At 38.6% G+C, this 24073-nt stretch overlaps 4 protein-coding genes across 5 annotated transcripts in view; 1 reads left to right on the top strand and 3 right to left on the bottom strand.

Annotated features, from left to right (window-relative positions):
• Positions 1–2901: 2901 nt before the first annotated feature.
• On the bottom strand, positions 2902–7271 carry LOC134811170 (uncharacterized). Its single transcript, XM_063817911.1, has 9 exons — positions 7162–7271; positions 6538–6656; positions 6301–6393; positions 6006–6197; positions 5681–5822; positions 4420–4502; positions 4095–4203; positions 3908–3971; positions 2902–3768 (listed from the first exon to the last, which is right to left on the bottom strand). Exons 1-9 carry the CDS (start codon positions 7265–7267, stop codon positions 3579–3581), a joined length of 1098 nt encoding a protein of 365 aa, XP_063673981.1. The 5' UTR covers positions 7268–7271; the 3' UTR covers positions 2902–3578.
• Positions 2928–24073, top strand: part of LOC134811172 (actin-related protein 2/3 complex subunit 3-like) — an 87981-nt gene continuing 66835 nt past the window's right edge. For both annotated transcript variants that reach the window (XM_063817916.1, XM_063817914.1), the window contains exon 1: positions 2928–2939. The gene's annotated coding sequence lies outside the window, so the exon portion shown is untranslated. The remainder of the gene's footprint in view (positions 2940–24073) is intronic.
• On the bottom strand, positions 7573–8010 carry LOC134826870 (centromere protein V-like). Its single transcript, XM_063839374.1, has one exon. The coding sequence runs from the start codon at positions 8008–8010 to the stop codon at positions 7573–7575; it is 438 nt and encodes a 145-aa protein (XP_063695444.1).
• On the bottom strand, positions 8053–23286 carry LOC134811169 (DNA-directed RNA polymerase III subunit RPC3-like). The gene is made up of 9 exons (XM_063817910.1): positions 23068–23286; positions 22661–22922; positions 22267–22413; positions 21768–21890; positions 21457–21541; positions 18559–18734; positions 18081–18308; positions 17790–17913; positions 8053–8492 (listed from the first exon to the last, which is right to left on the bottom strand). Exons 1-9 carry the CDS (start codon positions 23256–23258, stop codon positions 8389–8391), a joined length of 1440 nt encoding a protein of 479 aa, XP_063673980.1. The 5' UTR covers positions 23259–23286; the 3' UTR covers positions 8053–8388.

Below are 24073 nucleotides of genomic sequence, written 5' to 3'. Positions count from 1 at the left end.
CTAGAAATGAGATGCCCTGTTAGTGTTACTACATCAACATGGTTACTACGTGGATATTGTAAATTTTATTTGTTGTGAAAATCAGGCGTATCCAGTATCTCATTTTATGTTTATGATGACATCGTTACGATAATAAAACCTAATGGAGAAATGGATCACACGCGGAAATTGGTCAGCGCTGTCGCCAAAATGAACACATTCGATATGTTCTGTCATAAGGTTTGATTCTAGAAATAGTTATTGTTCGACCTGGGTACCTCCTTTTGAAGAATCAATGGTAATATGTTTTGTTTTTGTAGATACAAAACTCAAAAGTCATCCCACAACAACAGAGTTTACAATCAGAACTGATAACTGCAGCCTAAGCCATATCGTTTGTAGGTTTATTATATGTATAACCTACCAAAACTCGCGCCGAGTTGGACTCGTCGACTCGGTATTTGAAAGAAATATTTTACGAGTATCAGTATCACCCGTTAACCATAATCATATCGTTCGTCAAGTGTCAAGGAGGTTAGTGTTACTTGCTAATGCTTTTATAACCATGCATGATTGGAAATTGATGGAAAAGCGAAAGTTATGTAACCATAAAAAGAAGTATAACCATAAAATCAACCAAAGCTAGTCAAACGCAAATTTAATTGGTCATGGCAAGGGCTAGGAGTAGGAGTGTAGACGTAGTCTAGACCTAGTCAAGTGTTATGATTAGCTTTTGGGGTATGGTTAGGATTGGAGTTAGGGTTTATGTAAATCCGTTTTGTTCGGCCGCAAAATCGTAAAAAACCTAAAAAGTCACAATATTTTAATATGATTATAAATAATAAAACTACGAGCTACAAAATCCACTATAAATTGATGAACCAATTCGACCGTTTCCATGGCTCGTAGTAGCATTTGCAAAAATATTTTATTTTTGGTAGCGAGAAACATTGTATTTGTGAATCGCCAATCGCGCTACAAAATCCCGACTGTCATTAGGGGTTATTAATTTGAGTTACTATAGATCAGGTAATTTAACGTCACCACTACTGACTACATATTTAAAGCTTTGCGTCAACTGAACTTTTTATAAACATCTTACTTATACTAGACTCCGCAGCTTTTACAGGGGAACTACCTCTATATTCAATATTTCACAATACTAATAGTTTGAAGGCTAATGCATCAACTTTATGTGTTCCATAAAATGCAATGCACTAGTGCCACTGGGCCTTTACGATTATCAAATCAATCTCTCCGTCAACGACATTTTTGACAACCAATATTACCACTATTATCGCGAATCGAACTAAAATTGGCACTTGGTCTTGAGCGTTTAGTAAACGCTTTACTCATTGCCCCTCACCACTCACTTCACCTCCACATAGATAACTCCGATTATAGCCTCCTCCAGGGTTGCCAAACCCCAGAGTCAGGCAGACTTTCTGTCTGCTATCTAAATCTAATCCTATCTAATATTTTCGTTGTCTATCTAGATCCAGCCTATGTTTAAAAAATACTTGAACTTCCAAAAGAGCTTTCTGAAGTTTGGACTTATTAACGTGGTTTTCTTAGCCGAAGCTGTGCAAACTTGATGAAAACCAACACAAACAAAGAACATTTGCAACATCTCTTGGGGCACATAGTGGTTCATTCCATAGAATAATAATAAACAGACTGATGAAAGTCTAAATATATCGCTCCATCAATGTGAGAACAGGATTAGCACTAAAGTGCTACTATTTATATTTTACACCTGCAAATATGTTTATTTTCATCAGCATCTTCTCACCTGATGGCCTGCAGCCTGCAGGTGTATATTACATAAATATCTCTCCGCTGTCGTTCGATCCGTACAATAATCGAACTCGCTCGCTAGGTAATTGAAATAAGCTTGGGATCTAATAGAACTAGTTGCACATTGATGTGATAGTGATACTGATATTCGTTTAAGAATCGCATTATATATCATAATTGAGAATAACATCTCATTGTAGTTTTCGTAATGATCTTGCGGAATTGAACAGATCTTAAACTATCGATGTACAAAGAACTTCTGTTGAAATTAAGGATGAAATGTGGCGGACAATTGCCTGTCCGTAGCTGGTACTGGTAGCATATTATACCATTAGATTACGTAGACTCGATGAGGACATCCTCCATTGAGAAGTGAAGCGAGCAGAGGACAAGAAGGTTTCCTGACCCTGTACCAGTGTACCTCTGTCTTATTATTTGCAATTAAGCCAGAAGCAAAGCCCAATTTGGGCAGATTTTCACCAATACAACATTGGAACGGGAAGAAATGGTATTCAATGGAACAACATCCTCCACATTGTTTGCTTCCAGTGCTTCACAGATGACATTAAACTCTTAAATCCAAGCTATATTTTCCAATTTTGACCCTATATGCTATAACCGAAGACTAAATGCATATGTTGTTATGTGAAGACTCTTGGTCGAAAAGTGAGATTCTCACACTTTACAATGAGAAACGCTTTGCAATGATTCGTTAATATAGAAGGAGCAATTTAAGAACCATTTATATTAATGACGTTCGTAATCGATTCCTTTCGTTATGAAACGTTGTTCCTCCCTTTTCACCCAGTCTGCAAAGTGCAAAATTCATATTTTATGAAGGGTGATCTTAGCTGTCACTAAAATACTCTGTCACTAAAATGCTTTGTCACTAAATAGGGTGGTTAGCAAGGAGCTGAAACGTGTTCTATTGCTGTCGCACCCAGTCACCCAGTGTTCACCAGACAAGGCCCAATAATGTATTGGTTATTTATAGTATTGATTAACACTAATTAGCTTTAGAATGGCTAAAACCGTTGAACATAGCAGATGTGGTGTTTGAACTCTGATGGGCTGGCAATACTTCATTTTATTACCGTAATTATTAAGACATTTAAACGCCAGAAAGTGAATTTGGGAACTTCAGTTTAATTCAAATAATTTGAAATTATCAATGATCATCATAACACAAATAAAATATTGCTTGTATAGAATGTGGCAATAAATAACCTAAAGAATAGCAGCAGCAAGAATTTTTTAAATTAGCCCCGCAAAAATCGTGTGCTCGAATGCAAGTTTTATTTTCGCTGAAACATGTAGCATATTTCATTTCACAGTCAACTTTTTAAGTTCCGACCGAGGGCCACCATAGCTAATAGTCAATAAAATATTCAGTCAAAACTCAAAAGCATTACACCTACGACTTGTAAAAGAATCATGATAGTCAACATTTTCCACCTCGGTGATATTCAGGCACAGCTTAGTCATTCCAAATGTTTATATTCAAACGACGCTCATCGTAGTTGGTATGTAAACCAAGTATCTCAACTTGTAGGTATTGGAACCAAGTATCTCAACTTGTAGGTATTGGAACCAAGTATCTCAACTTGTAGGTATTGGAACCAAGTATCTCAACTTGTAGGTATTGGAACCAAGTATCTCAACTTGTAGGTATTGGAACCAAGTATCTCAACTTGTAGGTATTGGAACCAAGTATCTCAACTTGTAGGTATTGGAACCAAGTATCTCAACTTGTAGGTATTGGAACCAAGTATCTCAACTTGTAGGTATTGGAACCAAGTATCTCAACTTTTAGGTATTGGTTCCATTGGGGGTGGCGGGGGTTGGTGAGAAGTAGAGGGGGAGTGGCTACTTTCAACTCGCAAGTATTGTCCCCATTGAGGACTGGGGTTAGAGGGAGGCAGCAGGGTGGTTGTAGGAATGCGGGTACCTGCTGGGGTCCCTGGCGCACACAGGTAATCGTCCCATTCTCGCCTGTAGGGTCATATTTTTCATTACGGTAATAAAATAATACTTTTAAACTGGTTGCTAATTATATTCACAAATTCCATCTCAAATCTGTCTGATAGAAGAATTCAAGGACCATAAAAAAGGAGATAATAAAATAACGAACCTTATTTCTACAAGTTTGCGAGGATTGTATTGGATTTCCAGATATACGCTGCTGTAATCGATAACTGAAAATAAAACGTTCGTTTTAACTTTTAGTGACTTGCTTAACCATATTTTATACGTAAAAATGAAAATTTACTATAACATAAAACTATCGATTGATGTTTTAGGTACATATAAAAATTTACCGTTATCAGGAATATGCTCGAGTTGTCTAAGCTTCTTCTCTACTCCCCAAATGTCAGCTTCATTTGAATCCATCAAAACTTTTATTGTCTTTTCTTCAGCATAAAACGTCTGGTGGAGAGAAAAGATTTAAAAATTAAACATCACGACAAAATACATTCTAAGATGCGGCTCAAGATGCATTTTCGAAAAATCTTCTTTGATTTACAACAAGTAGCAACCTAAGGAACACAAGCAAGTAGCAACCTAAGAAACACAAAACTAGGGTTCTTTTAATACGCTGATATTTCCATTTATTTTATATTTTAGTCAGCAGAAATAACAAACCTCAAGTTTTTCTTTGATGACTTCTTTAATTTTACTGACGTTTCTATCAAATCTCTGGTCCACCTCCGGCTCGACGAATGTTCCTGAATAGGTAAGTTTTTCTTGACGTTGTCTGAATATAAAATTTTTTTCCCTGCTCTTGTCGAAGGCAAAAAGATCGTAGGGAATAAGTAATCGGGTTTGGATATATGAGCTATCCCGATGGACCTGCGGTGACGACAAAAGTCTGCTCCTTCGCAATATAGACCACTCCCCTATAATTATGAGTATAGGAAGCGTCTGTTATGCTGCGCGCGACGCTCGGCATGTGTTAGTTAATTGCAGTATCCAACGCGAATTTCAATTGTCAAACGATGCCGTTCAAATTAAATTAGCCCAAAATTTGTGCGCGGCGTACTAAATATTCTAGTACATGCAATCCTGCACGCGCGCAATGACAAATTACGATGAAAATATTGCAACTTTTTAACAACAAAATAATCCAATATCTAATTTTTTCCCTACTCTTGCCGAAGGCAAAAAGATCGTAGGGAATAAGTAATCGGGTTTGGATATATGAGGTGGCCCGATGGACCTGCGATGATGACAAAAGTCTGCTCCTTCGAAATATAGACCACTCCCCTATAATTAAGTGTATAGGAAGCGTCTGTTATGCTGCGTTCGACGCTAGCCATGTGTTAATTAATTACAGTGAAATTCCTCCTTCGCAAAGTTATTTTCCGCAATTTTCTGGATTTATTTATTGTTGATGCGCGGCGCTGCATTGGTCAAATAAATCGTCAATTTATACCATGCACGAATCACACTCATTTATAAAAAACATAGTATGTAAATATGATGCACTTTTTTCCAGTCACACTTTTCACTCAAAAGAATTAATGGTACAAGTACATCGTAGGGAAAATTGATCGTGCGTGGTTTCACCGCGGCGAAATTCTTGTTATTATTATTAATCGATAAAATTAACTTTTCGTTGCAAATATTAACGGTTTAAGCAGGGAAAATTGATCGAGCGTGGTGTAACCGCGGCGAAATTCTTGTTAAATATTGAAGCTATGAATGGTTTGAAAAGCATTAGATTTTTCTGAACGATAAAACCATAAATGTTATCAAAGCAAAGGTTTTGTCGAATTTTGAAATAATGCCATAATTCATTATTCTTAGTATTTCCGTAAGTGATAATACCTTTAATCACATCCGCACTTCTATGCAAAGCCAGGCCAGAACCCACAAACTATCTCAGCACAGCACTGAAACTCACCATGGCGTCTAGCAGACTGCTGTTTTCTGATATCTCGGAGATCAACTAGAAGTTTGACAGTGTCCAGTAAACGTTTGGTTTGTCTCTGTTTCTGCAATACTTGTTGAAGTGTGTTCCCCGCCGTGCTGCAGAGCTCATCGTCCTGTCAGGAATGTATGAAATGTAAGAAATAGATTTTAAAGAAGAAACCGCACGCATATTGTGCATTTATATTCCCTCACTTCCTCAGCTCCATTTCCGATTAAAAATTAGGTTAAATGTAAATTATGATTTATCTTCCAGAGTAGCTACCAATAGTGTCAGACCGGGTTAAAATAATAATTACCTCCTTTTTCTTCTTATCTTGAGCCAGCATAGTGGCCCTCCAATGGTCTATTTCGAGGGCTAGAGCGGCTATTTTCGCGTTTCTTTTCTCTGCATTGTTAACTTTCTTCTTGTGTCTCTGAACTATGATCTTCTTGAGATGACTCATGTTCTGTTTCGTGCACACTTTTGTTACTTGAGCACTGGATTCCTCCTGAATATCACAGGTTACTTACTTGACAATAACTTAAAAAACCCAATATCTATCAATAATCTGGAGGTTCATGACAAAATCATTGGAGCTGATAAGAACCCACCAGCTTTTTTGCAACATCAACGTCACTGAGGTTGTCTTTACATTTCTCTAACAATTTGTACACGTTTCCGAGCTTTTCCAATGTTTGAGCGACCTGAAAAAGTTATAATATTTGATCTCAGAACTGTCAGAAGTGAGAATTAGAAATATATATATGGATGGTACAGTCATATTTTAGCACCTTGAGTGGACTTTACCTAAGAAATTACTTAGGCGCAAAATGAGACCCGTAAAGTACCGTTTGTCGAGCGGTGTCCTTTCGCCGAAGACCGACTCGCTGTTGAAAAGCCCCCAAAAATCTCTTGTCGTCTGTACTTAGTTCAACCTTTCTACGCTTGTTGGGCTGTTGCATATCACCTGAAGGAAGAACATCAATAAAGTGTGTGAATACCGAACACCGACATTCTCAGAAATGTCACTGTAAAGAAGAAGTATTGTGGTATTGATCTACCCACCTAATACTGGACTAAATACTAATGGCAAGGATCGATCGCGAAATTCAATCGGGATATTCTATAGGTCCAATGACCATGTAATTTTATTGTACAACAGCTGGTGGACCTAGCCGCAATATCAGTTGCATCACGAAAGCAAGAGAGTACCTTGAGTCTAGAGGAAGCTAGAGGTCACCTATTATATATACGTTACTACATATTTAATTCAAATGAAATCTGCGCGCGATCGCGCGCTTCATGTGTTGCGCACAAAAACGTCTGAAAAACCGGTCGCGTCTTACATAAAGCTCAACAGAAAATTCGTCTCTTTTGTGACTTATACGAAAGAGAACAAATCGCTGCATCTACCATTAGACCTAGAACAAAGACCATAATGGAGATAAGTATTGTAGGAAAGCTACGATTACCTTGGTATCGAACGTGTGGCGAGTATTGGTGTCGGGGTAACTGGTGTTGCGGCGGCATTCTGTACTGAGAATGCTGCATCCGCTGATACATTCCAGGATGGTACATGATACCTAAACAGTGCATTGAGTTATTACGGAGAAATGGACAGCACTTTCATGTATTATGCTGATAGTACACAAAATAGAAATAGATACTGAACAGTAGTGGAACTGTAAGTTGGCGGTTGAGATCACTGAGAATAACACTTCCCTTTCATTTAATTTTTAGATGTATTTTACTTTCATCTTCCTTCTCAGAACATTCTGCTGAACTACAAACTTTGAATTTATCCACAATAGAAAAGTTATGAAATTGATCTCCTAGCATAACAGTTTACCCAAGCTCAAAGTAAAAGTTAAAAATTAAAAATATCACTCTTTAGATTTACTCCGGATATCAGAAGTTTCAATAAACTGTTCCCAGTTCTGTCCATCAAACTCCTTGCACACAATTTCAGTCACAGTCTTACTATCAATACAATGGGGCATGACCCCAACTCCATCAGGGTTTGATCGAGGGGTATAAAAACTCTGCACGCCACATGTTTTACAGAAGGTATGTTTCGCTTTACCACTGTTGAACGAGTAGGTTGTAAGATGGTTCTCTGATCCTGGAGCCAGTGTCAATCTGGATTTGGGTACGATAAAATGGTCGTTTTGTTTCTTAGTACAGATGGAACAGTTGCACTTCCAAACATCCAGCGTGCTGGGAGCTAGAACTGTGAACTTAACATTACCACAATGACATGAACCAGAGTGAGTGACTAGATCTTCAGAGGCTGCAACTCCTGCCATCAGCTGTATAAACATAGATATATAATAGAATGAAGAAAAAACAATGAAACAAACTCAAAACATGTTCAATATCAATGTCAAGAATTTAGTGTTACAACATGAAAGTCATACAGAATAATATCTGATGAGGCCTGTAACAGAACGAGAAGTTCACAGAACAAAAGCGTTTTATGAAGCCACAAAATTTAAAGGACTTCTAAATTTCCCTTCCTCATTGTGAAAAGAATATAAAGATTAGGGTTACAGATCACGTGACCAGTTAGTACGACAGATGGATGGATAAAGCTTCGAAATAAATTAGTACATCGCTGAAAATAAATAAAATGTATGATATCACAATCACTGAATAAAAACCCAATCCAGGCATATTATTATAAAAATATTCTAAATGGGTCAGTGAACGTTCTGGTTGTTCCCAAAATGTGTTAACGCAGAAATACTGTCCAGAATGTTGATTTCTCCTAGATCCAGTCGCTTTACAACTCTCATACAACTTCCTGGTGGGAATTAAGTAAAGAAATCTCAAAATAGGTGTGATTTTGTGGAGTCATCTGGTAATGTTCTAGAACAATAAGAATAAAAAAGAGGCGATTATGTTTTACTCAAAGTATCAAAGGACCGTTCACATATTAAGGCAGTACCAGTAATGGTACATTTTATGCGCATAATTTTCTAAGCACATTTTGTTCACTAGGCGTTGTTAGTCAACGTTTTATAACACGTCCGGGGGGGTACCAATGGCATAGAATGGAGAAAAATGGCATAAAATTCATCAAATGGCATAGAAATTTCATGGCATAAATGGAAATTTTGTTTGGCCAATTCTCCATTTATGCCAATTTATGCCATGAATTTAGGTCTTCATATTTGACCTTTAGGATGACTTTAAATTCGCAAATATTATTAGTACTTGAATAAGAGACATGTTTCATGCTTTATAACGCTTGGAATGATCGTTAAAGTCAAAGATTCATATGACAAATTAAAAAAATAGAAATGTATTACCGTATACTACTACTACTACTACTACTATGTCGGAGCTAAGTCCGATCTACGCCAGAAAACCCCCTCCATATATCCCTGTCCCGCATCAGGGTTCGCAGTTCCTCTTTAGAGTTTGTCCCAACTTCCTTCAGTAACATAGACAAGTAGCTTTGTCTTGGTCGGCCTTGCTGTGCTCTACCGTGCGTAGGTTCCCATAAGACTAAATCACTGGCAAGTAGCTCAGGATGTCGGATGCAGTGTCCCGCCATTTTTAATCTCCTGCTTCGTAACTTGTTTGACAGCCTTGGGAGGCTACCATACAAAGTTATATTGCTGACCTTGTCCTTCCATGAGATACCCAGCACCATACGCAACATCTTTGTGTATGTCCCGTCCAAACTTTTCTCTTGAGCCTTTGTCAGTGTCCAGGTTTCTGATCCGTAGAGCAGTACTGATTCACAAGCCGCTATGAACAATCTAATCTTTAGGCTCTTTGAGAGTTTGGATTTCCAGATATCCTTCAGTCTATGTAGGGCACCCCACGCTTTTCCCTTTCTAACCCTTATCTCCCTATCTGTGCTCTCAATCCAGGAGCCTAAGTAGATGAAATCATCTACATTTTCTATGGCTTCCCCGGATCGACTTTGTAGGTCGCTAGATCGATCCTCCATATTCAGTGTCATGACCTTGGTCTTGCCTTCGTTTATGTGTAGTCCCACGCTTGCTGCCGCCGATTCTACTCTGAGCAGGAACTCGTTAGCCTTGTCCATGTCCTCAGATATAAGTGCTATATCATCTGCAAAGTCCACATCGGTGATGATCTTGGGCCCCACTCTTCTGCTTTTTCTACGTTCGAGGGTGAGTCCAAGTCGCTCCGCATCATCGCCTATGGCTTGCCTCATACAGTAGTCGATGACTATTGCAAAGAGGTAAGGTGCTAAGGTATCACCCTGTAACACACCTGCAAGTATCTCGAACAATTCAGTTTCTCCGTCTGGAGTTAGGACTTTGGCCATTGTCTTCTCGTACATGAGCCGTATAAGCTGCACGATTTTGACTGGAATGCCGTAAGCTTCTAGAATCTTTAGCATTTTCCCACGATGTACACTGTCGAAAGCCTTCTTAAAGTCTATAAATGTCAGAACAGCTGGCAGTTTCCGACTCTTGACACCCTCTATAAGACGTCTCAGTACCAATATCTGTTGAGTTGTTGACCTTCCTGGTCTGAATCCATTCTGGTTTCTACGCAGAATTGTCTCGATTTCTGGCTTCAACCGGTTTAGAACCATCTTGTTTAGAGACTTGGCAACTAGGGATGACAAGCTTATTCCCCGATAGTTCATTGGTTCGCTAAGGTCGCCCTTCTTTGGAATTGGTATGATGTTGGCAGTTGACCATTGGTCTGGTTTCTCACCTTTCAATAGAGCATTGTTACAGAAGTCTAAGACAATTTGATCAAGGTCGCATCGTTTTAAGACTTCTGGGGCTATGTTGTCGTCACCCCATGCTTTCCCTTCCTTTATGCTGGACTTTGCTTTCCTGTACTCATCCAACGTAAACGGTTCTGTTCCGATATTCAGAGGTGGGTGGACTGGATCAATATCCTCTTCCGCGTTCTCTACCGTCGGTGGTGAGCCGAGAAGAGTAGCAAAATAGTCCTTCCATTTCTGAACCCTTTCCGTTGGTGAGTTTCCCTTGATTTTGCCAGTATATGATGGAGCTTTACCTGTGATCTTGTTGATCATGGTCCAGCTTTTAGCATGTCTGCCCTGCCAACTTGCTTCCTCCAGTTCCCGGACCTGCCCCTCCAGCAGGTGCTCTTTGGCTGCTTGATAAGCATCGCCTAGCTTCTGTTTGCCCTCTTGGACAGCTATTCGGTTGTCTTCTGTAGCATCTGAGTGGTATTTTATGCTACATTCCCTCAGCTTCAGCCTGGCAATTTCAACACTTGGAGTCGCTGAGATTTTACATCTTTTCTTTTTCTCCTTTTCAGGTAGTAAAAGTCGAGAAGTTGTCCTATTCGCATCAATAAAGCATTGGTACCTTTCTGTTGCCGTCTGATCATCCTTTTCAAGTATGGAAAAGCGGTTTTTAACTTCCACTGTGTACCTCTCTTGTAGAGCGATATCAGTTTTAAGTTTAGACCAGTCCAGAACCGGAGCCCTCTTCTCCGTCTTGCTTATCCGTAGACTAAGCTTTACCCTTGCTACGACTACTCTGTGATCCGAGCCAATACTGTGGAAACTACCATATGCTTCGGAGTTCTTGACGGAGTTCCGCCATTTCTTCCGGCAAATGATGAAGTCGATTTGAGATTTACTTTGACTCATATCTGAGAGATATGTCCAGAGTTTACCTCTTCGCTTCTGAAATCTGGTGTTTGTGATTTCTAGCTGTCGCTCCAACAGCATATCCTCTAGCAGTCTACCATTTCGGTTTGCTGGACCCTTGTGGAAGGATGTCCAGTTTCCTGATGATGAGACATGCGCATTGAGGTCTCCTACAACGAATAGTAAGTTGTGGGCTGGTATCTGGTCGATGGCACCACCAAGGCTGTCGTAGTAGTTTTCTGCTTCGTCGACAGTCGCCCCCTCTGTCGGGCTATAAGTCACAATAACAGTTGTGACCGGGTTCCCTGCAAAGTTGGCTACCATCGTCCTCCTGTCATGTGAGTATACACTAATCAATGAGTTGAATACTGTCTTTTTGTCCAAGACAATACCAACCCCACCAGCAGCCGCCCCATTGCTGGTTCTCCATGCCGAAGTTGTTATGAGGTGAGAGCTTCCAAGATCTTGATACTCGATTTCAGTGCTATGTACTACCCGATGCTCCTGAATGCCCAAAATATGTACGCCACTATCCCTCATGCATACACCCAGCTCATCCCTCTTGTATTGTTCTCTTATTGTTCGTACATTAAGAGTTCCTACAAGAATTTCCTTCTGGCCACGTAGTAGTAGGGTACCAGCCTTTGAAAGAGTTGGAGCAGGAGATTTGGGTGTGACCCGCCGGTCGAGAGATTAAGGTGTGTGCCCGAGGTAAATACCCCACACACCATGTGTTGAGTCTACGGCGGCGCCCGGCCAATAGGCAGGTCACAAATTGTTTTGCCAGACTTGTATAACCGCATCATAGTACTCAAGCGAACAACCATCCCCCTGTTCGCTAGGGCCGTTACTGCAGAAAGCCTCACGTCTAGAACAATTGATCATTTGTCGCTCCTGATCCTAGAGCATCCTTGTCTCGTTACTTGTCACATGCACTTTTTCTAAAGAGGAACTGTATAGTGATATACAGAAAGAAAATCTGTAGTAGATTTTCAAAGGCGACTGATAATATTGCGGACGCCACACCAGCAATATGACAACCATACCATAATCCAACATTCCCATGCACCTTTATAGTTTAGAGTGCTTAGCACTATCCCAACTGCCAATACATTGCCAAAACGTTTTTGCCCAACAGAAATGCCAACTATAGTTATAGTGTTACACACTGTGCCTCAAATTATTTGATCAAAGACGAGGATGTGGGATGATAGGCCGGTATATGTAGTGTAGTGCTGACACCTAACTAGGACTGAGTGCAGTAGGACGGTAGAATGCAAGTGTGGAAGTCACCGTATATCAAATATATACCAAACATTTCACTATTCAAGAAAAGCAAATTGTGAGATGTTCAAAATGTACAGAATACAAACATTGACAACACAACGATTTTGAATGTCATCAAGGAACAATGCATCTGATGTATTTGTCTTCGACGAGTAGCCAAACATTAGGAGATCCATTGATTAGGCTATGTTCCTGGCAGTAGTACTTCATCGGGCATGACTTATAAGAAATAAATCTAACCACTCCTGTTGCAAAGTCCTGCTGAGATTTGAAGACTTTAAGAGTTTCTGTACTGCCAGCTTTCAAAACTGTTGAACATCCGCATTCAGGTTGATTGTATATGCGAACATCAGAAGACACTCCAAACGCGTCCCCCTTGAATCTTGAAAGACGAGATTTTGTTGATAAAGTGCTTCTTCCTCCATTGAGCGTGAGTGTCTCAAAAGACCGGAAGGATAGTGTTCCATATATTTATCTGTTGATATCGTTTCTCCATCATCACAATCATCAACTCCAGGTTCTACCTCATAAGCTAAGTCGTCCAGCTTCATCATCTACAGCTTCCCAAGAAAGTTCTTGGCCATGGACGATTGGCTTCCCACTCCGTTCTTCAGGATCTGCGACTGCGGCGAACACAGGGAAATTGTTTCTTTTCCCTTCTCGAATGCAGTCCCTCGATGCCCTGTCCAGCGTTTTTGCCAACTTGCCTAGGCTTATCATACCACCAGTCCATTTCACTCGTTCTGCTTTCTGGCCTGTAGATTTAACCTTTTTGAGGTGAACTGTAGGATGCAAAACTGTACTTCCACGTGCATGTGCAATTGCAGATGTGTCTTCATGTAATGATAAAGCACTGTACACATTCTTCCTCTCCATTCCATGGGCCATAATTATCGCATCCGTATTTCTTGAGCGACCAGATGAAAAAGAAACCCGAATAAATGCAAACAGCTGCTCATTCTGATCACTTCCAAGGTAATAAGTGACGATTTCAGCATTAGGGAATTGCTTCTTCAGCAGAGTTAAGGGGGCAGGGGGGGGTCTTTATGAAATTTCTCTCGAAATTGATTTTAAAGTTGTTTCTGATAGAGGGGAGTGATACCTATCTGCTGCTTTTGGTCCCATGGAAAAATATTGTTCCTAGCCGAATTTATTGCCGGTCAAAGGTCAGCGTTCATGTGTAATTGTATTGCGCAAGCGATTTTCAATCGCGCGCCCTGAAAATTGAGTCTAAAATTCTATCTTCTCCTACATTTATTGAGCAATCACCTTGAAACTTTCAGGATATGTTCTAAGGACCATTTAGAAGATTCCATTCGATCAGAATTTTAAGATAGGCCTTAGAAAAATTTTTATTCGATTTTGAAAATCTTGGACCTCGTTTTTGGACAATTTTTCCAGGTCCAAGATTTTCAAAATCGAATAAAAAATTTTCTAAGGCCTATCTTAAACTTCTGATCGAATGGAATCTTCTAAACGGTCCTTAGAACATATCCTGAAAGTTTCAAGGTGATTGCTCAAAAAATGTAGGAGAAGATAGAATTTTAGACTCAATTTTCAGGGCGCGCGATTGAAAATCGCTCGCGCAATACAATTACACATGAACGCTGACCTTTGACCGGCAATAAATTCGGCTAGGAACAATATTTTTCCATGGGACCAAAAGCAGCAGATAGATATCACTCTCCTCTATCAGAAACAACTATAAAATCAATTTCGAGAGAAATTTCATAATGCCCCCTTAAATACAAAACAAGACCGTCACAAGTACATATAAGATCAAGGTACGTCTGATTCGTTATGCTGACAGCTGAGTAAGTATTCTCTTTCCAAGTAACGAAAAATGTTTTTTCTCAAACAGTTCCATTTTTATTATACTTTATAGTTTAGAGTCTAATTTGGCATGATATCAGATCATGTGATAAGAGTATTATACCCAACATTGACCGGCGAACTGATAGCTACTTCAGAAGCAATGAAACTACAATCTTCTAGATAAAATGAGTCATAGTACTTTCAGCCGGAGCCATCATAAGTGACATAAATCTAAAAGATAGTATGGTTAGTTTCTAAATATAAACTCAAACTCTGAAAAGGAAACTGCCGTGAAATATGAAACATCAATAAAAGGACCAATTATTTAAAAAAATAATTTATGGAAAGCCCCTCAGGCAAAATAAAAATCAATTATGCAATAAAGGAATCTTAAAAGGGTTTGTACTATTCATTCCTGAGGGGCGGAGGGAATTTAAGGCATGTATATATCGGTGCTCCTTAACATCTAAACTACTAGGACTTGAATTTTCTAGGATACACACTGAAACACTATTGTTAAAATTTTCCTTCTGAGTCAGTCCATGCTCTATATGGAGGTGGAGTCCTACGCAGTTTGAGTCATCATCCGTGTCAACCTTTTGCCCACTGATGATCTTGTAGAATGCTCTTCTGTGTTCGCCAAACCTTACCCGTAGCATTCTGGTGGATTTGCCTACGTATGGTTTCTCACACAGTTTACATCTGATCAAATATATGATGTTGTAAGTGATGCATGTACCTGGTGCTGGTTTTACCCGTTTCCCATTGATGCTGATTTGTGTAGCACTATCAATAGACTCACACGTTGCACAGTTCTTCTTTCTACACGGCCTTGTTTGACCATGCTTATTCCCCAGAGCTATTTCTTTCACCTTAACCAACCGGCTTTTGAGGTTGCTTCCTGTTTTCTTGACAAATTGGAAGAACTTTTTGCCATTCTTCTTTTCTTCAAGGGTGTTACTCTGTTGTTTTGAGTCACTCAGGTTACAAAAACTTCTGGTCTTCTTTAAGTTCTCCTCATACTTTTTCACTGTGGTGACAATGTCAGAGTCACTTCCGTAGGTTGAGACAACCCTTATTGGTAGGATCTCTGGCTTCAATGTGTTGTCCTTGGGAGGTCTTCGTTCAAGGTTTCTTTCTGAGTTGAGAACTTTTTTGCTAATGTTGTTCACCATTTTTGAGGGATAAGCAGCTGCCTTGAATGCTTGGCTTAATTCACTCAATCTGGTTTCCAGTCGTTCTTGTGAGTTGATTATTCTCCTGAGTCTGATACACTGGCTGTAAACTATTCCACTATAAATGTGGTTTGGATGTGCACTGCTAAAATGTAGATAGCTCCTTGAATCTGTTTCCTTGATATGGAGGTCAGTTTGTAAGTTTCCCTCAGGGTCGAAACAAAACTCGATATCTAGAAAAGCCACAGGCGTGCCAACTTCCTTCCATTGGGATTCGTCAATGAGTAGCCCATATTCTTTCAAGGATTTGTTTACATCGGAAATCCACTGGTCAAATTTCCTTTCAGTGCTGTAGAAGAAACCTGCACCATCGTCAATGTACCGTCTTACAGTCCTGACTCTCTTCATCATGTCAGTGTTACTGTAAACGCATTTGTTCATTACATAAAATACAGTTATGTTGGCCAAGATCATGTGATATTACATGGCCCCATGGAGAGCATTGCCAGAGCAATTGGCCAGAGAGCTCCATAGAAGTAAGGGTCCTACTCTAGCCAACAGCTTTAATACATTTCCTTCCTCAACTTCATTTTCTTCATCTAACTGCTGCTGCTGCTCAGCAACTACTTGATAGCTGGCACAGTGACAATTGTCTGCGTAGTGTATCTGTTAGCCTCAATTTTGCCTCAAGGAGGGAAGGTAGCCTCAATCCAACCTCTCATAAGTTTCGATAAAGTCTCAATAACCTTCGGGCTACAATTACAAGTTTTATAGTGGGTCTATAACATGTTTCCGTACATTAAAGTTAAAACTTAAAATGCGGTCGAATCATAAATTTTTATTGGTGACACATTAGATAGTCACAATACCGAACATGCTCGAAAATATACACAAAAGTATAGAAGCTATCCGACGGAATTTCATGTGCAACATAGATATCAAGTAACTTGTGAGTTGTTAACCTGTTTCCGTAAATTAAAGTTAAAATGCGGTCGAATTATTTATTAGCCTCATTTTGGCCTCCTACAAGTAGACTCGGCGATTTCTGAAATGTTGAGTTTGAAGAGGATGAATCAATCTTTATTGTTGACATATTAGATAGTCACAATACCGAACCAACTCGAAAATATACACAAAAGTATACTTGTTAGCCTCATTTCACCCTCTCAAAAGGTGGTTAGCCTCATTTTCACCTCGAATATTTAAAGCTTAGATCTCGATCAAGTATAATCACTATGAATTATACTTGCAACTTGGATATCATGGACGTAACATAAGAAAGTTATATTTTGAAAGTGGTGAGGCTAATTTGTTAGCCTCAATTGTCCCTCGCAGTTAAATCACTCCTACTGAGTCTAGTGAGTGAGCTAGGAGGTCGCCGAACATCTCATTTTAAAGCCGTATCGATTTTCTATACGCATACCAAAAATCAAATGCGTAACTAAAACAGAAATGAAATTACAGAAGTTTTAAATTTGTTGTCAAAAAACGAACTTTTAGGGGTGTTTCTAATGACCAGGGTCAGTACAACAAATAGAGATAAAGGTGGACAGTACTAGTGGGGTGCAGACTATTCGTTATTAAATTCTCAGTTCAAAGTTTTAAAATTTAATATTTCGAATGGCATAGAATGGAGAAAAATGGCATAAAATTCATCAAATGGCATAGAAATTTCATGGCATAAATGGAAATTTTGTTTGGCCAATTCTCCATTATGCCATTTATGCCATTGGTACCCCCCACACGTCCCCTTTGGTCTATATTTAGAATGATCGACATGTCAGTGTACAATGCCCAACTATATGCCGGGGGTTATCATCTTTTAGTGTGTAGCTCTAAGACTGGGTAATGAGTACTGAACCAAAACCCTAATTTTCCTCTGACTGAACTTAAGCTCAGATCAAAAATAAACATCACGATTCAATTCATGCCATATTCTATAACCCCTACACTATAGGATGCTTAGTGCTAACATAACATGTGAATGATCCCTTAGCACAGTGAGGAAATTTTGAATTGAAAAACTTTAGTGAAATGTTTCCTGAGTAATACATGGGAAGATTCAAAGTAAAAATTGTAACCAGAAGGAACAAAATACAAACTTAGACATTGAGATAATTCCAAGCCATCCTACACTGTGTGTAGGATGTAAATCTTCTATCTATGCCATTTTAGTTAGTAGATGCACATATTGTGTACTAACCAAGTTGCTGTTTCTCGCTAGAAGTCAGCATATCCTCAAGATCCTCCGGTGCTATGCCTTGTTGCGTGGCTGCAAGTGTTGACGCGTCTGCGCGCAGTGACTTGTCTACCAATCTGCTGTTCTCCTGGAAATTAGTAAAGTCATAACTTAGTCCTTCATTCCGGCTTAATGTAAGGCTCTGGAGTAAGCCATTATTCACTGATATAATACACTGTACATAATACAGATACAAAAGCAAAAGTTCCTTGACAAGATTCATTTTAGGATGTAATTAAAGATACCAACACTCACATTTAAATTGTCTTTTCTTAGGGACATAAGGTTATAAATAGCCTTATAACAAACATTGAGTAACTTCAATGTCAGCTTCTCCAGGGGCACATGGAAGAGATAGAAGGTTCGTAGAGGAGAAAAGTCGGGTGTTCTGTGCAATTCTTGTATTTCTAGAAAGTTCTCTGTGTAAAGGGTGTAGAGAAGCTCTTTAGCGTCTTTATAGGGGATTAGAGCTAACTCAGCTACCTGTAGTGTTTAATCGTTACTGAGAGAGGCAAATTCTCCGACTGAATTATGATTTATAACACCATTCTAAAAACTATACAAAAAACTGGCTAAACACAAGATGGAAGTGTCTTTTTTCAACCAAAGTTGCACCTGGAATCGTTTTTATGAAAACTTATCTAAATAAAAAATAGTATGTTTTTTTACTACAAAAAGAACTAGTAACATAAATCGTTTTTATGAAAACTTACCTAAATAATAATAAAATTACCTGTTTTTGTTCGATCATTTTCTTGGCCATGACTATGGAGAATATCCGATGTGATTTGGGACCAAATCTTTCCCGAACAATAGAACAAATGTGGTGTTTGGCGTACTCGAGATAAAAGTTTGAGAAGTTTATCAGAAAGGAGCCGCCCCCGAAGTCGTCCACTAACTTCACTATACCTGAAAAAATATATTGTGAGCATGTTAATCATTAATAATGGTTAATGTTGCAATCATCAAATTGTTTTGTTTTTAGAGGTGGTTCTCCGGCAGAACAGTGTGTGCTTTAACTCACTAACTCACCACTAGAATTATAGTATCTTCTAAACACTATCTCCGTGTGTAGTGTACATTATTGTAGAGGATGGTGCTGAAACTATCTCGCGAGTGTGGCTACCCATTTACGTGCTTGAAAGGGTGTGAGCTATAAATAGCCATGATGGTGGAGATCATTGCATAGAATTACTGTTATACTATACATTTTGGTAGAAGTTTCAAATCAAGTTTAAGTATAACTTAGCGTGTGCACTGGGTAACTAAGACTGAAATAATTTGGAGTCACATGAAATAGTTATGTTAGAATATGTACCATATAATGACGGCAAGAGGCCAGACTTTAAGGCTTAATTTATGATACAAGTTTTATCCGTACGGGATAGAGGTCAAAATCAATACTTCGTAGTTTCAGCAATTTCGTGAGTGGATCACTATTGTTACAAGTCTGTTCATGAGATTTGAATCAAGCTGCTACAGTGCTACATCCGAACCAACTACGTGCATTGAAAATAAAAGTTGACTCTAACTAGTGAACATTTATATCATGATTATTCATTTCAATGTAGATTGGCAATATTGAGGGACCTTTTAACTGATATGATTGTTTTGTCCGGTGACTGAAAATAGGTCATGTTGACGCCTCATAGGAAATAATATTACACACATTATGTTTCTAGGCTCAATTTCTTGTAGTGAGTTTTGCATTATAAAACTGAGTATACAAGTTTACAAAGTTACACGGGCCTTATTGTCGGGAATTACAGTTGGTTAATTATTAATACGTGTCAGACCAAACAGCCACTGATTGGTATAATTATTAATTGTTTAGGTAGTTAGATCTCAGGGGGCCTTTTTGTCGGGCAGCAATTTTGTCAAGTGGTAATGCTGCTGCAGGTAGTAGTACTCATGATCGAAGTAAATAATTAGCGCACGTGCAATAGTTACTAATCACCTGCCATAGCCCAAAACTGCTACAACAGCTGCAATTTCCACGTGGCTCACACGAGGCAGCCGAAATATCATTTACAACTGCGGTACCCAAACTTTAGAAACCGATTATAAACAAATATTAACAGGTGATTCCGTTTATTTCTTGCGTCTACTCGTTACTCTCATTAATTAGTTTGCAGCTGAGAATTGTTTAATCTTATACTACATCTCTTTAACTAGTTTCTCTTTAACTATTTTCTCGACATTTTATTGAGAAAATTCTGCTGCGCTGTTTTGGTAATAAGTACAAGATGGTAAATTAACCACTCCTTGGTTTTGAGCGATATGATGTAGTTACTTACATGCTTGTTAATTGGAGAATACACTCTAATGGGTACATGACAATGTGACGATCAGTTATTATTTCTTCAGCTCAATTAGGAATAGTCCGAAGAAGCGTTTTAAACGACATTTCACAGTGAGACAATGGTGGTAAAATTATCAAGAAACATTTAAAAATCACACCTTTTTTCGTTAATTAATTATTGCGCTGAAACTTTTCAGGTTCTTAAAAATTTACCAGTTGTAATATTAATTAGCAAACACAAGTCTAACTAGAACAACAGCTCACACTTCAATAACTTCAAACATCCCTAAAGAAAGGTAATGACTGAAACTACTCCAAGTACCGTTGAGCGCTACCTTCTAGCAGTTTGGACCATCTCTACCACCACCTCGGCTATTTTAGGAAATCTGGTAGTTCTCATAGCCATAAAGAAGAAATCAATAAAGCTGGACAGAATATCAGTGGTAATCATAGGAAACCTAGCAGTGGCTGATATGGGATGTGGATTGTACATGCTGACAAACTTTATCAACATTATAGCGGGACGATATGTCTTGGGAGAGCAAAACTGTTTCATATCAGTATTTTTGTGTAACATCTTCTTTTCGGTGAGTATTTTTTCCCTCTGTTCTCTTAATGTTAGCAAAGCAACTTGCTCGCTTTTCCGTTCCTAGCAAGAATACGAAGTACTAGACAAGGCTACTTCATAGCAGGGTTTATTTGGCTAGCAGCGCTGCCCATACTTGGATACGTTATCATGTATCAGGATGAATTCTCTTTCAGTCCCGAAATATTGCGATGCACAATAGTTTCAAAGAAGAGTGGAGCATCTGATGCGTATTCGTACCTCTATTTTGTTTACATTGTCATCCCAGGATTTATAATTCTGGGTTGTACGATTGGACTGCTTATCTATACATTTCGTAAAGCGAGAAAACTGAAACCTGGAACACTAGCGACCAATCTTGGTGTATCAGTCGTGTTTTTGATCTCTCTTCTGCCGGTTGGAATGAAATACATTCTTGCGAGTCAAGGAATATCTAATGAACATTTCACAAGATTTTCAAGCTATCTTACAGTCCTAAACCTTGCAACAAATCCAATAGTGTACCTAATCACAATAAGAAGTTTCGGCAATTTCGTGAGGAAATCACTATCGTTACAAGTTTGTTCAGGGGATTTGAATCAAGCTGCTACTGAACCAACCACGTAAAATTCACAAGCGCATCGAATAAAATAAAATTGTATGATATTTAGCGAACGAGCTTGTGAACGTATACAATATTATATTATATCTGACATTAATCAAGCTGAATACTTTTATTGAACATCTGCGTTTTAGTTTCTTACCTAAATCACTATCAGTCAGAATATCAAGATAACTTTTCGCAAATGGAACCATGGTCGGACTCTTGTTCTTCAGTGCGTGAAGAATCTGAAATTATGACAATTGATAATCAAAAATTCTAATTTACCAGATCACATATTTCGTTATAATGTATTATTGTTGAACAGTTCCCTTTAATAAACTTCGAGCTCCGATCCTTCAGAACGACCTAAACTAAGACCCTAATCTGAAACCCCAAAAAGATAATAACTACCATACCCCACAAAATCTATAAATCATTAAAAAATGTCTTCGTGAGTTACTGTAGATCTACCTGATCATAAGAAGCACTCGAGGAACACTGCGACATGTCACCATCTATCTGGTTATTAAGAAGCAGTATAACGCTCACAACCTCTCCTGCTCCTTCATCAAACCTGTTCTTTATAAATTCTACCTGGGCAGAAGGATTTGTATGTACAGCTCGGTGTATGCTGAGTCAAATAACTATTCATAAGGGTCCGTATGATCATAATAGAACAAAAGCTCTTGCCCAGAATAAATTGAATATTCATGATAATTCTTCAACTGTATGAGGCGAAGGTGGGTCAATGCTGAAAAGCCCAAATTATGTGTAAACGTGCCGTTTAACCAATTTGGGTAATTCTTTGTGTTATGAATTGTTTCTTCATATTCCAAATTGCAAGAATTGATTACACATAATTTATGTTACATCAACATTTTTACGGCCTCTCCTTTATCCTCTGATAAGATTTTACTAATTAATTGTAATTATACATCACACTAATTATGTCAATCAGAGTTTTACTCACAATCTGAGTATCTCGCATGAAGGTGTAGAAAGCTTGGGTGTTGACTCGCCACATAACACCTCCTGAAGAACGACTCTTTTTAGTTGGAGGTTCCCCGTCTTCTGATGGCTCTTCTGTTTTCTCAACATACCCTCTTGATCTTAGTACCTGTTTATTATTTAAATAATTAATTATAAGAAGTATCTTAAACAGTTCCAATCGAAGTAATCTAAGAAGCTACATTTTGAGAATGTCATGGAAGAGTCAGCCATCATGAAATAAAATCAGTGTCCAAATGGCTCATATCAAAAGATAAGAAGTAAAAGTTGAACTCAAACAGAAGCATTGTAAATCGAATTATAAACTGAACAGAAACAAATTGTCCTGTACTACAAATTAAATACTTCAAAAATACCTCAAAAATACTGTCCAAAGTTTCCATATTGACAGTATGTTTATCTTTAACGGATGTTTGCAGCCTGATCAGACAAATATCAAGGAGGGAGTCTTTAAAAGAAGAACCTTGGTGTAATAGCTCCTCCAGTACAACTTCAGCCATGTCACCGTGTTGTTGTTTCACAATGTTGACAAACATTGGGTAAAATGGTAGACTAAGTGACTGAAGTATGTCGACAGTGTATCGAACAGCTCGTTTTTTCTCTCCAATCTCGTCAAACCTAGCACAGAATAGATCTATTAATGGGATTAATATACATAAGCTCAAACAGGTGTGTAAAAAAATTTAAAAATTGAAAATATTAAATTATGAATGGCTTGGTTTACTGCTCAAAATCTAGGATACAAAATACTTATACTACATACCTGACAAATCTGTGTTTTATTAAGACACAAAGACATTGGTTAGCTGTGCGTTTGTCAAATCCAGTGCGTTCAATGATTTCTTTCATACCAATTTGACTGTTTTTAAGGATGGTTGATACTGTTTTGGCACATATTGGGCCAAATAAATCATCCACTAAAGATACTACCAGTTGATGAACTCCAGTTGTCATTGCTTCCTAAAAGTAAATAAATGTAATTACCAAAATTGAATAATTTCATTCATAGTTGAACTAGCATCTAGCATGGAATGAAATGGATAATTCAGGTCTTCTTTTTCACATCAGCTTCACCACGCTGATCAACTCAGTCACCTCACTATTTTGTACTTCACACCCTTCACAGTTCATTTTTTAGCTAATTCGCAGATTTTATAATCGGTCTGTATACTAAGTGTTTAATGACCACATCCGAAGGATGTGGATAAGAGGTCAAATAAGAGGTCAATATTTCCTGGACTACTACCTCTCTGTCAATGACATACTCGACAACCGACACATCTCCACCATCGTCAACTTTGCAAACCACACTAAATGGTTAATAGTGCCAGAGGAGCTGGACCAGACTGGTGTAACATAGCAACTACTTACACGTCGTCTTAGTTCGCCTCTCTCTTCCACACCCAGCCACCACTGAAGCGTTCATCTATGACACACCCCACAACACTTACCATCATCATTGACTAAACATTCTGATTCCACCGGCATCCTCCCATAAGACTGCCATACCCCAGAGGTAGGCAAAGCATCCACATGCTAACCTCTCGTGGGCCAACCAGGCCCAGCCTATCTTTAAATTTTTTTAAATCCGAAGGTTGATGAACCTTGGTGAAGTGAATTAAGACGTCATTTCCATACTTTAACCCGCTCCTATGACCCGAAAAACTATTTTCAAACAAGATTTAGTCTGTCTAACATACTGTACATAACAAACTTACACAATATTAAGTATAATATTCTTTTTGAACTGCAACTAAAGTTTTCTTCAA

The sequence above is a fragment of the Bolinopsis microptera genome, chromosome 2 (genome assembly GCF_026151205.1).
Source record: "Bolinopsis microptera isolate Bmic1 chromosome 2, MBARI_Bmic_1.0, whole genome shotgun sequence".
Taxonomy (NCBI): Eukaryota; Metazoa; Ctenophora; class Tentaculata; order Lobata; family Bolinopsidae; genus Bolinopsis; species Bolinopsis microptera.
The sequence above is the reverse complement of the archived record's forward strand: the minus strand, read 5'-3'. Positions and strand labels throughout refer to the sequence as shown.

Bases quoted from the DNA above. Each gene is read 5' to 3' on its own strand.
- LOC134811170 (XM_063817911.1), bottom strand. From the start codon at position 7,267: ATGTACCATCCTGGAATGTATCAGCGGATGCAGCATTCTCAGTACAGA. The intron at 6,394-6,537 runs GTACTTTACGGG...TAACTTTTTCAG, and splicing joins AGGACACCGCTCGACAAACG to GTCGCTCAAACATTGGAAAA. The intron at 4,503-5,680 runs GTGAGTTTCAGT...TTACCTATTCAG, and splicing joins GCAGTCTGCTAGACGCCATG to GAACATTCGTCGAGCCGGAG.
- LOC134826870 (XM_063839374.1), bottom strand. From the start codon at position 8,010: ATGTTTATACAGCTGATGGCAGGAGTTGCAGCCTCTGAAGATCTAGTC.
- LOC134811169 (XM_063817910.1), bottom strand. From the start codon at position 23,258: ATGACAACTGGAGTTCATCAACTGGTAGTATCTTTAGTGGATGATTTA. The intron at 21,891-22,266 runs GTGAGTAAAACT...CCTTCTGCCCAG, and splicing joins TCATGCGAGATACTCAGATT to GTAGAATTTATAAAGAACAG. The intron at 18,735-21,456 runs GTAAGAAACTAA...ATATTTTTTCAG, and splicing joins TCTGACTGATAGTGATTTAG to GTATAGTGAAGTTAGTGGAC.